We start from the raw sequence: 16,367 nt of genomic DNA, 5'->3' as shown, positions 1-16,367 counted from the left end.
AAGTTCAAATGTCTCATTTCACAAACAATAGTCATAAAGTACTTATCTGATGTAAGAATAAAGCCCAGTGTATAGCTGTGTTACTACTAGTGTGAAGTTCAGCTGAGCTATTATACAACCTGTACAAACCATATTGTAATCTGGTTTATGGTATACAGTAGACCCCCGCGAACTCGCGGTTCAGGGTTCGCAGACTCAGTCGTTCGTGGATTATATAAATGTAATGAATTATTATTATTATTTTCCCTTAGAACCTAACTATTAATTGTCTGCGGAAAGCAAAAATATCCTGCGCAATTGTTTTGGCTTTTTTCGTGGCAATACTGTGCTGTAAGGGGAACAGGAAGCAACCGCTGAGGGAAACGTGGTTTGGGATGGTGAAAGTACCCAATCCGAGAGCATTAATTCATGTCTCCTTGCTGCTGATTGATTGCTGCCCTGTGACGCGACTCCAGCTTAGTGTCCTCGTGTTTTCCATTTGTTATTGTATTCACTTTGTTATTCTTAAACTCACAAGATGTCGCCGAATCACCCTGCATCTTTTAAGACTTCTGGCACGGAGCCTAAGCGCCAGAAGAAGTTTAAAACACTCCAGGAGAAGGCTGAACTACTGGATTTGCTCCGGGAACTAAAACATTATGCTGCAGTAGAGCGCCACTATGGCATTAATGAAAGCACCACACGCTACATAAAGAAGAACGAAGCAGCGATCTGGAGTACCGTATCTGTAAGTTTCTGTGATAGTGCTAAAATGGTAATGACCGTAAGGAGTAAAAATATTGTCAGGATGGAATCTGCCTTGGCATTGTGGATCACCAACTGCAGGAAGAAGAACATCCACTTGGATGGTAACATCATCCGTGAGAAAGCACGGAAATTGTACCAGCAGTTCACTACAGGAGACAATGTAGCAACTTCCCATCAGTGTTCCTGAAACCTATAAAGAAAAGCCAGCACGAAACCTCACCAGAAGAAGACCCATCTAAAGATACAACTCCTCCTGAAGCTCCTGAAGAAGAGGCGCCACCCGAGGAGTTTTAAATCCTCTGCATTGTACTGCAAAGCTACTTCATCATCATCATCAATATCCTTCATCACTGGCGAGTACCCATACATTTTACTGTATTTTAATTAAATGAAATTATTATGTATTTACTTATAACAAAGAAAATGACAGCGCATACCAAAGTAAGCGTACTTGCATGAATTACAGTATGTATAGCGGTAACATCGGTATTTTACATTCTAGCACCGCGGGAGACATAGCAGTACAGTACTGTACAGTAGACAGGTTTACCTTTGCATTCTGTTTTTAGCTAATGTATTAAGTTGAGTTTGCAACAAAATTGCTTTGGGGGCATACTATTTAGGGTTTAAACTATAAAAACAGGCATTTTTTAACAACATCCAAAAATCATGTTTTTTTTGCTCTAGGAACGTAAGCCCTGCGAATTCTGGGGGTGTACTGTATTACAAAAAGTGCTTTCATTTTATTTCAGAAATAATGTGTTTGACAAGTTCATTTGAGTGCAAACAAGTGTAATAATGTAGGTGTAGGTGTGTGCTATGGCCCAATGTGTGTTCAGGGGTTCTTGTCTTTTGTTTAAACTGGCCTATTCGGTAGAGAGTCAGCTTCCTAGCCAGTAGTTCTGTGGTTAAATGATGTGTATGTTGCATTCCTTCACTCAGCATGGAAAATACATTAGCATATTAAATACAGAGGAGTCAGAGTCGAAGGATTTATCTATCGACTCCACAGCCCTGCCTCCTACAACCCTAATCTGAACCACAGGGTAAACAGGGCCCTAATGTTAATCATAGTCTAATGTGATGCGTGTTACGTGACTGACATTGAGTGTGTTTTGTGATGTTGGGGCATTACATGACTGATCTCATAGGTACTGCAGTCTGCAATTACACTCTGTTGTATCTTTTTGAGCTGCACAAAATATAAGTAGCCACCCCTTTGCAAAAGTCATACACCTTTGATGACTGCTTCAAAAAATATTCACACAGATCTAGCATTTCTTAAATTCTATGAAGCTTCTGCATCACTAAATTCAACATACAGTTATACATTTTGAGAAATAATATCAACTATATTTGAGTCATATTTTAAAAAAATACATTTGGCAGGTATTGTTTTGACCTAATAAAAATTAACCACTTTTGTACATGGAAAGACAGTATTTCTTTACAGCAGTGATACTTTTTATTTCGCATACAAACAGCAAAAGAATCTTGGAAATAAAAAAGAAAAGCCAACCATAATTTGCTCCTACTGCACAGCAAAAATAATATATTGATACGTATTATATTATCAAGAAGGAAATGTAGTATTACAATTAACTAATATAGAACTTGGTAGCTATAACACTTAAATACGTAAATTCATATTTCTGAGTGGACTTTCCTATTGACTCCTACATTACAACGCTAAACAAACCAAACATCGCACAGAATTTAACAAAAGTTCTAATTTGTTAAAAACATATCATCCATGCAATCCGATTCTTCCCCACACAACTCACGGACGCGTACTAGAGATAAATCTCCCTCTATTGGCCTCTAATGTGTATGTCCAGCAAAGGACTGCCAGCCCCTCCGAAGCTCGTGCGTTTCTCCTGCCCGATGCTGTTGCGATGGGCTCCGATACCTGTAAATCCTGAGCTGAATTAAAAAGGGTTTAGCATTTAATTCACTTTAAATTTGCCAGTGTGACCGAATTTTGTGGGTGTGTCCGAGTGTGTCCTACGATAGATTTCCGCTTCATGCACTCGTAGCTTCAGATTTGAACCCGATCTTGCTCCGGTACCCTCGAATCTAATCCGGATTTTTCTTAGCGTAATGAGCTGGGCCTTCTATCGCTTCAATATAAAGATTCCCCCCCAATAATCCCTTGTCTCCACATGGATACTAATTTGATATGTACGCAGGCAGAGCTCTTTTCACAGTATGCGCGTGTCGATCCTGTTTGACCTGTACGGCAAGGGGCCATTTGTTCTTGCCTCATCTTTGGGTGTCCAAATGTAGAAGATAGTTAACTAATTCGACATTTAGAGATTTACAACTGCACGTCACAGAAACCCTCTAAGTTTATATAGACTGAAACGAGATATTAAGCAAAATTCCAAGCAAAAAAAAAAACACTTCAGGCTTTTAGTCACGTGAAACATGTAGCTAACATCTTGGCTATCATTGTACGTAGCCTCAGAGAAAAGTGGTTGGCAGACTGTGCGTCGGTTTAAAAAGCCAGCGATCAGATGATTACCATTTTCACCATCACCACACTTAACATACCGAGTGATTGTCCGGTTGATCCAGTACTACACTTCAGTTCAGTCTTGCTGTGGAAACCTTGATGGTTCTGTTTGCTCGAGGCTAAAGAAACGCACAGTCCTCCCCGCTTCCTCCGGCGGCGTCAGCTCATTTGACTGCCAGGGGCCGTTCTGTTCAGCCGGAACTGTGAGGAGCGTGTACTTTTCCTACGCTGCATTTACAAACTACCACGATCTCCTACCACTAGGTGCCGCTACACGATCGCCCAAACAGCAGGTGAAGCGCGCAATACCTGGTCCCCACAGCTAGACTCTCTTGGATTAGTGCTGTTCATACATGCGGAAATGACGTATATAATGAATGGGTCGTACACTACGACGAATAGGAACACGGAATGACCGCGCAAAGACGCTTCAGTCTTTGGAAAAGACTGAGTGAAATCTGCATAACCTACACTTTCAAATAATCGGTTAAATAGGGGACTGTATTAAACTGTGCTTGATATAAATCTATAGATGCAATCGGTTGTGTTCAGGTTTTATTGTATATCATGGTGACTTTTGTTCCTTGGTTAACGGCCAATGAAATGTGCTATATGAAATAAACTAATTGAATGTAGCTCATATTCCTGTACAGATGACAAGATATCTTTGACCTTAAAAAAATGCTTGTATTTTGTGCAAACTGGCTTGAACCATATGAAAACACAAAGTGCCAGCACCAAATGGCGGATTTCAACAAGATTTGGAAACTTAAGTGTGCAACTGACCGTTATGGATACGTCTAAAAAATCCGGATAGCCACCAAATATACAGTGCATTCAGAAAGTACCCATTCTTCTATATTGCAAGCTTATGTTAAAATCGTAACAAGTAACACTCAAAGTCCCAGAATAACAAAGTGAAAAAAGGTTTTTTCCAAATTTATTAAAAATAAGCTGAAATATCACATTAGCAGAAATATTAAGACGCTTTGCTATAATACTTAAAATCTGGCACAGGCGCATCCCATTTCATTGATCATCATTGAGATGTTTCTACACCTTGTTTGGATTCCACTTGTAGTCAGTTTGATTGATTGGACATCATTGGGAAAGACACACACCTGTCAAGGCACAGATCTTGGCAAGGCTAGAACAAAATTCCAGCAGTATTGAAAGCTCTCAAGAGCACAGTGGCCTCCATAATTTTTACATTAAGTAAGTCTGAAACAACCATGACTCTTCCTAGAGCTAACCAAACTGAGCAATCGTGGTAAAAGAGCTATGGTAAATGAGGCGACCAAAAACCCAATGTTCACTCTGGCTGAGCTTTAGAGAACCTGTGTGGAAATGGGAGACATTTCCAGGAGGGCAACCGTCACGGCAAAACTCCATTGATTTGGGTTTTATGACAGAGGGGCCAGACACAAGCCTCTGCACAGTAAAAGATACATGGAAGTCTGCTTGGAGTTTCCAAAAAACACTTAAAGGACTCTCACACTGTGAGAAACAAGATTCACCGGTTTAATGAAACCAAGATTAACATCATGTCTGGAGGAAACTGGCACCAGCGACATTTACATGTATTTATTTCTGTAGCACATTTTCATACAAACAATGTAGCTCAAAGTGCTTTAAAGATGTCAAAGAAGTAGTTGTATACAAAGAAGAACATTAAAGTTAGATGAGAAAAAAGGTATAAATAGTATACACAAAATAAGTAATTTATACATATAAGAGAAATATATAATTAAGAGAAGTAAAGACCTTGAATATACATTTTGTTTTCTAAATGATGATCCAATGATAAGGTCAGTTGGTCAAGACGGACAAAAAATAATAATAAAAAAAAAAACAAACTCCAAAACCACTCATCACCTGTAGGGGAAAAAAAACTCAAGGTGGGCCTGACAAATCACCTTCTAACAGGACAGTGACAGTAAAAACACAGGAGTGGCTTAGGGGCAACTCTGGGAATGTCATTGAGTTGCCCAGCCAGAGCCCGGCCTTGAACCCAAACAAACATCTCTGAAGAGATCTGAAAATAGCTGTCCATCAAGTATGCATCCAACTTGACAGAAGTTCAGAGTATCTTCAAAGAAAAATGGCAGAAATCCCAAAATTCAGTTGTGCCACATTTTTCACATCCAACTCAAGAAGACTTCGTGTTGTAATTGCTGCCAAAGGTTGTTCAACTTAGAGAGAAGTTGGGTTGGCAGCATTCACTGACACAGCATGTTGCCACACCCACCCTACAAAAAAACACCTCAGGATCCCAAATTAGGACCCGAGCACAGCCGTGCAACGGGTTACACCTCAGCACCACACTAGGTCGAATGGAGCAGAACAGTGTGAGTTTTTTTTTATAGTGGCTGGAGTGCCAATTCTGCCACCAAACTCCAGATTTTCCATGCAAGTTGGAGGAGTTGCTTGCAGGGTTGGATGCTGGTTCAACTAAGCACAGAGTAAAAGGGACTGAATAATTGTGGAAAAGTTATATTTCATTTCGTTCATGTTTACATATGGATGTGTGTGTGTGTATATATATACACTGCTCACAAAAATTAAAGGAACACTTTAAAGAAACACATTAGATACATCAGATCTCAATATGAAGTTGGATATCTATACAAATAACGACAGGGCAATGTCTTAGGAACAAAAGGATGCCAAGTCTTTTAATGGAAATAAAAGTTTTCTGCCTACAGAGGGCTCAATTGTGTAGACACCCTAAAATCAGAGTGAAATGAAGATGTGGCAGGCTAGTCCATTTTTCAAAAACTTAATTTCTGCTACTCAAAATGCTTTTCAGTATCTTGTGTGGCCCCCACGAGCTTGTATGCATGCTTGACAACGTCGGGGCATGCTCCTAATGAGACGATGGATGGTGTCTTGTGGCATTTCCTCCCAGATCTGTATGAGGGCATCCCTGAGCTGTTGTACAGTCTGAGGAGCAACCTGGCGGTGCCTAATGGACCAAAACATAATGTCCCACAGATGTTCTATTGGGTTTAAGTCAGGGGATCGTGAAGGCCATTCAATTGTTTCAATTCCTTCATCCTCCAGGTACTGCCTGCATACTCTTGCCACATGAGGCCGGGCATTGTCATGCATTAGGAGGAAACCAGGACCTACTGCACCAGTGTAGGGTCTGACAATGGGTTCAAGGATTTCATCTCGATACCTTATGGCAGTCAGAGCACCATTTCCTACGCAGTAGATGTCTGTGCGTCCCTCCATGGATATGCCTACCCAGACCATCACTGACCCACCACCAAACCTGTCATGTTGAACGATGTTGCAGGCAGCATATCATTCTCCTTGTCTTCTCCAGACTCTTTCACGTCTATCACAGCTGTTCAGGGTGAACCTGCTCGTCTGTAAAAGTACAGGCGCCAGTGGCGGACTTGCCAATTCTGGTGTTCTTGAGCAAATGCCAGTCGAGCTCCACGGTGCTGGGCAGTGAGCACAGGGCCCACTACAGGACGTCGGGCCCTCAGGCCATCTTCATGAAGTCTGTTCCTGATTGTTTGGGTAGAGACATTCACACCAGTGGCCCTCTGGAGGTCATTCTGTAGGGCATGAGCAGTGCTCAGCCTGTTCCGCCTTGCACAAAGGAGTAGGTATCGGTCCTGCTGATGGGTTGAGGACCTTCTATGGCCCTGACCAGCTCTCCGAGAATAACAGCCAGTCTCCTGAAATCTCCTCCATGTTCTGGAGATTGTGCTGGGAGACACATTAAACCTTCTTGCTGCAGCACGTGTAGATGTGCCATCCTGGAGAAGTTGGACAACCTGTGCAACTTCTGTAGGGTTAAGGAATCGCCTCATACTGCCAGTAGAGATGATTACTCAAGCCAAAACTAGCACGAGTGGAAAACCAGCCAAAAAGATCAAGAGGGAGAAACTTGAAATGACCTCCACATGTAAAACCAGTCCTGTTTTGAGGGTTTTCTAATTGTTGCCACTTTAGTGCACCTGTTGTTAAGTCCATGAACACCAATACAGCTGAAAGTGATTAACAATGACCTCAGCTGCTTAACCAACCAGAAAATTATCAGACAGGTTTAATTGATTTCATGCCAGGCCCAATAAAAAAAGTGTCCCTTTAATTTTTGTGAGCAGTGTATATATATATATATATATATATATATATATATATATATATATATATATATATATATATATATATATATATATATATACACACACACATACAATAACAGGCTGGACTGGTTTGATAAACATAGAGGAACTAAATAAGAAAGGGCAGAGCAGGCTGTTTTTTCTCAGGAGACTGCTTCTTTAATGTGGGTATTAACATCATTTGCATCTTCTACAACTTCTGTATGGTGGTGTGCTAGGCTGGTAACATCACTCAATAGAGAGCCCCCAAATTAACATGCTTATTAAAAGGGCAGGGTCAGTTGTGGCACATATGACCCACAGGAGTTGGTAGTAGAGGAGTGAATGTAAACAAAACTGATGGCCATTATGAACAATGCTTCACATCCTCTCCTGACACACTAATGCTGAGGACTTAGAGCCAACAATGTATTTAGCCTTAAGTGTGTAAATAAAGGCTACTGTGACTCCTTTAAATCATCAGCAATACACCTGTATGAATGCCTGAGCAATACTGCAACTGCTCAGTCAGAAGTTTTCTTTCATTTTAGTCATTCTGGTATATATTTGAGAGGGGTTTGTTGTTTGTCATACTATCCATCCATCCATCCATTTCCTAACCCGCTGAATCCGAATACAGGGTCACGGGGGTCTGCTGGAGCCAATCCCAGCCAACACAGGGCACAAGGCAGGAACCAATCCTGGGCAGGGTGCCAACCCACCGCAGTGTCATACTATAATAGTATTATTTATTTACTTAATGAGCTTCTGTTAAAAAAAAAAAAATTGGAGGTGTGTTCCCCTCGACTTTCTCATATACTGAGATAGAGGAAAAGGTAATCAGAACAAATTTCAGTTTTGCAATATTTCTCAAATATCATATCTCTTTGTTTTTCATTATAACTAATTGATAATATCGATACACAATCATTTATCTCTATTTATAATCAAACTTTATATTAAAATGATATTTTCACACTTAGGGAGGTTGAAAACATTGGTGGAATTTTTTCATGATTACATATGCATTTCCTAGATTATGCTCAAAGTTAAAAGAGTTATAGTCTCCTAAAAACATAGAAAAAGTATTAGTATTATATAATATTTGTTGCAATAAATTTCTGTAGGTAGAACTGCATTTATCTACATTTAATTATGATAATGATGGTGGAAATAAAAAAAAAAATCATAAAATTAAATATATTACCAGGAACACGATGGGGACATTATTGTTCTCATTACATCTTTATATTTACATGACATGTTCAATGCTTACCTGTTATTGTTAAACTGATGATGTATAAATTAAAATAACATTAATAATAGTTATTGAAAGAATATGTGTTATATTGAATACAATTTTGAATATCTTGTACATATTTATTTCCATGATACAAAAACTTTGGATGGTTATTTAAATAAAATACTTCTTCTGGTTGAGTAATTTTTCTCAAATTTCATATCTGTTTGCCTTTTATTGTTATAAATATCTATACACAATTTGAATCATCTATCTGTAATTATAACCATAGTTTACTTGAAAATTCACAAAAGTATTCAGTTAAAGTAAATCTTGAGGTTGAATTTATTCAGGATTCCTATGCTTTCTCTATAAATAGTATTTTTGGACTCAAAAAGATCTGAAACGTCAAGATTCATCAAAATCACAAGGTCAAATTTTTTTACAATTCCTATACTTTTTCTATACTATGTATATGAGAAAGTAAAAAAAATAAATCCCCTGGGGTCAAATTAAGTTCGCTCTAACTATCTATGTACAGTGCAGTACAAAAAGGATTTGACCCCTTCCTGATTTTCTCTACTTTTGCACATTCATAACACATGATTGTGTCTAATGTTCAAACAAATTTAGTATACAAAAGACAAACTGAGTGAATACAATACACAGTTTTAAGTGCTTATTTGATTTACTGAAGTAAAAAGTTTACCAAAACCTATATAACCAATGTAAAAAAGTAGTTACCTCTTAGTCACTCAAGTCAACCAATGATCCCATTAAATAACGGGTTGTTATGTTTATGATTCCTCCATTAGGAAGACATTGGGTAAAAATGGTACCTGCGGGAGAGATGCAAGGTGAAAACCACTGCTAAAAAAGAGGAACATAAAGATTTATCTAACATTTGTCAAAAAACTTGATTACCCCGAAACCTTTGGGATAATGTTCTGTAGACTGATGCATCAAAAGTGGAACTTTTTGGAAGACATGGGTCTTGTTGTTTTTGGTGTACTGCTAACACAGCTTTCCATGATAAGAACATTAGGCCCATAGTCAAACATGGTGGTGGTAAGGTGATGGTGAGGGGATCATTTGCTTCTTCAGGGCTTGGCCAACTTGCCATAATTGAGGGAAGCATGAATTCAGCTCTTCACCAGAAAGGACTGAATCCAGTCATCAGTCTGTTATCTGAATCTCGAGCACAATTGGGTTATACATTAGGGCAATGATCTGAAGCATAAAAGCAAGTTCACCACTGAATGGCAAAAAAAAAAAAAGGAAATTTTTATGGTGGCCTCGTCCCCAGGCAGCAAACTCATATGGGCCTCAACTGTGTTTTATGCAGTCCAAAATGTGACCTATCAAATTGTGCACCCAAGGATTGTATGGGTTCCATATAGGTTAGTACACTGTTACTGATTACCTGGTACAGGCAATGCTGGTGCTAGGTTATTTTGTGCCCTAGGCCAAGCTTATTAGTGCACCAACCGACTGTTCGGTAGCTAACCTGTGCAGCTGGATCCCATCCTCCCCCGCCCCCCCAACTTATGATCTGCACTCTAAGTGAATGCCTAATTCATTCCTGGGAACAGGTATGATGTAAATGATAGTTAATAAATATTTCATTTTTGAATAATTGCTTTAAACTTAGTTGCATGCTTTTTAGACCAGAGGCTCCAAATTCAGTCCCTTGGGACCCCCCCAAAGTATTCATGCTTTCACTTGCTACCAGCATACTTGTACCAGGGAACTCATGCATAACACCATATGTAGTATTCGCACTATAATATGACATAAGCACAAAAGCGGAAATGTGCTTACGCACAAAAAGATCCAGATGCATAAATCTGTGCGAACGCCAGCTTCCATGTTCTTCTGTTCCATAAATCCCAGTCAGCGTGAAAATTAATGCACGTGCACGCGCCTGCTGCCCTACCCCAACTCCTCCCAGAATTACGCCTCTTTGAATATGCAAATCAATATAAATAGCCCTTAATCTCAATGTTCTGTGAAAAGACAATGGCAAAAGCATGAGGGAAAATAGAATTTCAGCGAATACCAAGTGGAGGCAAAGAAAAACGTATTATTTGCTGGTTTAAACAGTGATATAAACAACAAAAGGAAAGCTGATCAAGTGATATAGCATGTCGGAGAAACTCGAAAGCTCAAGTTCACAAAGTCACACAGTGCCCGAAATAAAAAAGAAGTTGTCAGATATCAAAGTTGCCGTGAAAAGGTGAGTCGTAGCCCACCGTCTGAGTGTCATATGAATGCTTATTAGGGTACAGAGAAAAAAAAAGGCGCACAGTGGGGGAAAAAAGCACAAAATGTCAACTTTAATCTCGAAATTTCAACTTTAATCACGTAGTTTATTTTGTCATTAAAGTAGAACATCATAAACTTCATCTTAAAATTGTTTGATTTACTAGTTTCTCAAATCCCATCGTAACTAAAGTAGCACGTTAAATTCTTTGTTTTGTATTTGATCTTCTATGTGCTCTATGTGTGTGAATCACTAAGTGCTTCTGGGCTTTCTCTTCCTCCGACAGGACACAGAATCCATTACATTTGCGATATTACAGCTCTCTGAATAATTAAAATACTGAGATGTATACGTGACATCATTTTCATGATGATAGGAGTTAAAGCATGTTATTAAACATGGGAACACGGTGGTGCAGTGATAGTTCATGTCTCACGCAAGATGCTTGCTGCGCCATGCGCGACCTTTGATGAAATACTTTATTGTAGCAGTACTGTCTCTTTCAAACGTACTGACCTCCAATTCCTGTCCTTACTTTTCTTTCTCCAGTTACCCAATCGCCACACAATCAGCTCTGTAATAGACGTTAAGCCCTCTGTAAGCTGAGAACGCAGATTCTTCAAAACCTTTAAGGAACATTGAAATATCTTCATAGTACATATTTAATTATTCTATCCATCTATCCTTCCAGTGTCGCGTCAGCGCCAGCAAGAATACAGTATGGGGCAGGAACAATCCGTGAACGGAGCGCCAGCGGCTCGCTAGCGCTGCGGCATCATGTCCTCACATGTTTAATTATTAAAAATATACATTCTTTAAATTAAGTTAAAGTTTTATGTGTATAATATAATAAACATATTTTGCTGCATTTCATCTTAAAAATGATATTGTCATCATATGTAAATATGTGCTTTATAAAGTGGCTCAGGTTGTGCAATATTATAACTGTATCGCAAGTTTACAGTGAAGTAATTGTACTTATAAGTACAAACAGTTCTACAAGGAGCACTTGATTGAGTGCGTTTCTAGTTCTTGGGATGAAACCGCAAGGTCCGTACTGGAAAGGCTCTGAAGTGTTTGCCGTGTGAGAGCAGTTCAATAGACAGCATGGCTGAGGCAGTGTGTGCTTGATGCTGTATACTGATAATTCTTATTCCAATCAGCTGCTGTACAGCTGTGATTCACACTCAGATACAGTGATATAAATACTCTGAGTGGTGCAGTAAGAGTAATATGGAAAAAGATGATCCGGTGTGGCATCCCCTAACAGGAGCAGCTGAAAGAAGAAGAAGAAGGTGCAGTGAGAGTAACAATGCTAAAGCAGTTATGGTATTTAGAATAGTTTGACCATTCTGTGGACCATTATATTGTTACAGGTTAATTACAATCAGATGCATTAAACTGATAAACAATATGCGGTTAATTTCAATGTATTTATAAAGACGCGTCAGGGATGTGGATCTAAAAAAGAAAGGGTAACCACACAGGAACAGTAGCACTGCTTTGACGATGGGTGCCGCCAGTCTGCAAAACCAAGCGCAGAACTTGCGTACGACAGGAAAAGAGCTACCGTGGAAATGTGTGTGGCCTTACACCAAGTTTAGGTTTTATACATCTCAATTTGAACATGGAAGCGTTCTTATGCAAAAATTTTGTGTGTACGCACCATTTATACATGAGGCCCCATGTGATCAGTAACAGTATACTTACCCATATGGGTTCCATATTGGATGCACAATTTGGGTCCCATTTCCACCACCCATACAGGACCCATATTTTAGCCAACATAAAATACAGTTGGGGCCATGGTCTTGCTACCTAGGTCCTGACTTAAACCGCATTGAGATGTTGTGGTGGGACCATAAATGGTCACTTCATAGCCAAAAACCCTTCAACGTGGCTGAATTTAAACAATTCTGTACAAAAGGGTGGGCCCAAATTTCTCCACAGTGATCCTGTTACAGAAAGTGTTTGATTGCAGTTGTTTCTGCTATAGGTGGCACAACCAAGTATTAGATAGATAGATAGATAGATAGATAGATAGATAGATAGATAGATAGATAGATAGATAGATAGATACTTTATTAATCCCAAGGGGAAATTCACATCAAATATTATGTTTGGGGGGTAATTGCTTTTTCACAGGTGTGAATGGGGTGTTGGAGAACTTTTTTCCCCTCAAATCAAATGATAATTTAGAACTGTATTGTGTTTACTCAGATTGACTTTGTATTTTACTAAATTTGTTTGGAGATCAGAAACAATTAAGATTTATAAATAATCTAAAATAGAGGAAATCAGCAAGGGGCAAACATGTTTTGACATTCTCTCTATCTATCTATCTATCTATCTATCTATCTATCTATCTATCTATCTATCTGAGTAGGGCGCGCGCTCGCTCTCTACGCGTGCTTCACAGTGACGCGCGCGCGCGCGTACATACACAATTCCAACCGGGGAGTCGACCTCGCCCATGCACGTGTTCGACAGCGAGCACGTGGACGCCCCTTGCTGGCGAGGAGGTGCAAACCTGCCACGAGAAAGATGGCGGCGTCGGCGAAGTCGGCAAACAGCTGGGGAGCGACAGTGTGACCCTGAAGATACTGTCTTCCAGGGGAGAGGGGGCACCCAAACGTGACATAGTAGTCAACTACGCCCACACTGTACCAACGCCGCGCAAGCCTTTTTTTAAGGTGGCTCCGAGACGAAAAGAAACGTTTTGGGGATAGGCCGCTGAGCTGTTGGGGAATGTGAAGCGAGAGAGCCAGAGGCTTGTCCGGTGTAATAACACTACCGAAGCCCGCGGAAATGGGGCAGCAGGTAGGCCGCGTTGGAGAAGGCGCTGTCGCCGGGCTTCAGCCACCCCATATCACTCCACCACAACAGCAGCAAGGACGGGCTAACCGGGGAAGCAATGTTGGGAGGAAACCGCGGGACCCACTGGTGATCGGCGCTCCACAGGGTAGGAACGCTGCCGCCGTCGGTGCGCCCGATCCAGGGATCAATGTCTTCACTCAACATTCAGGTAAGGCTGCTCCAGAAGGCATCGGCGCAGTGATGTTGTTATAAAGCGCTGCACATACCTGTATCGTTTGTAAGTCTTCAGTTTCCTCCTCTGCAGTTGGACATTTAACTACCCAGCTATTGTATAAACATAGTGAAGGCATGTTCCTCGGATGTTATTGTTTTGTACTGACTGTGTACGCCTGACACTTTCTTTAGTCATTTTAGTAAGCTATTGATCGAGTAGTCTTAAAAGGTGATTAAGCGGCAGGATATTTTTTAAAGCATCAAAAAGGGATCTTGTTGAAACAAACCCTTTAGGAATGTTTTATTATTGAAAAGAGTTTCAGATTTCATTGTATGATTTTCCTGTGCCTAGTATGGTTATCAAGAGTTACTATTACTTGCAAAAAATAAAAGGAAAAGAAACAAAAGCCTTTAGATACATATATGCATGTACCAGAGTTTTCCATTGTCAAACTTGTCTATTCAGTAAAGTGACATTTTGTTTTACTAATTAAAACTGTTCACGCAGATTTTTAATTTGCACAGTTCAATGTTTTTTGGGAGTGTCCCCTGAAACAAGAATAAGTAAAGAAAAAAAAAAAAAACATTGTCTAGAAACAAGAATCGCCCTGAAACAAGGTTAAGACTTAATACAGTTTTGGCTTGATTATTTTCTTAGGTTTCATTATGGCTCTTGTTTTAGGTGTGTTTGCATATAATGAGCAAAGCACCTATTGTGGTAGACGTCTGTCTCTCTGTCTGAAACAACTCTGCACGACATGGACCACCTTTGTTGAAATGCGGCACACTTACTCTTCAAGGAAATTTGTTGAGACAGTTCAGTTTTCATTCAGATATAACACATTACACATTGAAGAGTTTTGGAATTTCAAAATCTTTGTATGAAAAGCATTAGTAAATTTGCAACTTCAGATATGAATTAGTTTACTGTTTCAGTTTTACCATGAGAGCAGATTGCTTGAACTTGTATATTCTCCTTTGTTACTCTTCTGACAGCCGCTAGTCTGCCCGATACAAGTTAGTCAGACAGCAGCACCTTTCTCCGGCTGCTTTGGGTAAGTTAAGCTTAGGTGTCCAACGAAAAGAAAAAGTTACTTCTCTGGAAAGGGAAAGTAATTATGTAAGCATGGGCATGACTGACTTAATTGAACTACTACTGTCTGCCGAATATTATTGTATAGACTTGTAGCTAAATGGTGTTTAAACTAATTAACAGGAAAGGTACAGCTGCCCTAATATAAACAGATGTATTAAGAAATGGAACTTCATTTGATTTGGGAACAGAAGATTGAAGCCGTTGGCCCTGCAACAAGGACCAGTGTGGCCCCTAATAGCAAGGATAAGATTACAGTTTTTGCTGTGCTAATTACTTTGCAGCATAACACACAACAATAACAGACTGACAGTGCGTTACAGTTTACCCCCACCCGAAGAGCCACTTTTAGTTCTGTGTGTCTTTAGATTGGATTTAAAATCTTTATGGTAATTGTCACCTTTTGTATTCCTATTATGCAGTAAATAGTCTCCTTTCCAAATCCTTACACATTTATGTAACTTTAAAGAATGGCTGTGTTTTAACTATTAAAAGCTAGATGGAGAGCTTACTTTAGTTGATTCTCTACTTTCAAAGAGTAATATTGAATGATTTTATGCTAGTATTGATCATTTTGTAAATAGATTATTTTTCGTTTGCTGAATATTGGGATTTGCTCAATTGGGTATTGTAAAATGAATTGACCTTGACACCAAAAGAGGTTTGGGGCAGCCACCCATATACTTGAATAAGGCTGCTAGAATTGCAGATTTGGCCACACAGAAGGGTACAGGTTGAGTCCAAAATAGAAGTAAATATAAAGTGGAGGTTGTCTTGCTTTTAAGGGAGGTTGGTGGAAGTGACATCCTCAGGGCCCGGAACCTGATGTGATGTCGGCAGGATCATGCAGAATTTCCCGTGTCTGGTCTGCACAGATGAAAGAGAATGGTTTACTGCACCCCACCACCCCCTGACCTGGCATGGAATTGGCTTCTTTCGGTACTTCTAGCTGCCTGACATGCACACTTGTGTGGCAGTATACAATGTGCTTTCAAAAATGTTATGTTGAAGAAAATTGAACGACATTTAGTCACAGACCCTCCACTACTAATATTAGTTAGTAGTTTACATGTGCCTTAATAACCCGTTATTCATAGAAAGTTGCAGTCTAAAATGCCACTTAAACCTGAATTCCAGTTTGAGAAACTTGGTTAAAGCAGGTAGCTTTCTCTGTGAATAACCCAGTTATGTGGCCATGTAAAACATTGCCTAGGTTACTGTTAAGGATTTTGTAGTCTGTGCATGTCCATTGTGCTCTGGTCGCCCTGCACATGTATTTGCTTTGCTGACATTTTCAGAAGCAACAGGTAGAAGCATCCACAAAATACGTTTGCAGATATTCAGACAATTGCATTATT

General features: G+C 39.7%; 2 protein-coding genes across 3 annotated transcripts in view; one reads left to right on the top strand and one right to left on the bottom strand.

Annotated features, from left to right (window-relative positions):
• soat1 (sterol O-acyltransferase 1) overlaps positions 1-3,514 on the bottom strand; it is a 59,727-nt gene extending 56,213 nt beyond the window's left edge. For both annotated transcript variants that reach the window (XM_039767790.1, XM_039767791.1), the window contains exon 1: positions 3,301-3,514. The gene's annotated coding sequence lies outside the window, so the exon portion shown is untranslated. The remainder of the gene's footprint in view (positions 1-3,300) is intronic.
• A 9,879-nt stretch (positions 3,515-13,393) lies between these two features.
• Positions 13,394-16,367, top strand: part of abl2 (c-abl oncogene 2, non-receptor tyrosine kinase) — a 59,750-nt gene continuing 56,776 nt past the window's right edge. Inside the window, exon 1 of the mRNA XM_039767788.1 lies at positions 13,394-13,911. Coding sequence (XP_039623722.1) covers positions 13,695-13,911 — 217 coding nt within the window. The 5' untranslated portion in view covers positions 13,394-13,694. The remainder of the gene's footprint in view (positions 13,912-16,367) is intronic.

Source organism: Polypterus senegalus, chromosome 10 (assembly GCF_016835505.1).
Source record: "Polypterus senegalus isolate Bchr_013 chromosome 10, ASM1683550v1, whole genome shotgun sequence".
Lineage (NCBI taxonomy): Eukaryota > Metazoa > Chordata > Cladistia > Polypteriformes > Polypteridae > Polypterus > Polypterus senegalus.
Note: the sequence above shows the minus strand (reverse complement) of the source record. Positions and strands in the feature narration are given on the sequence as shown.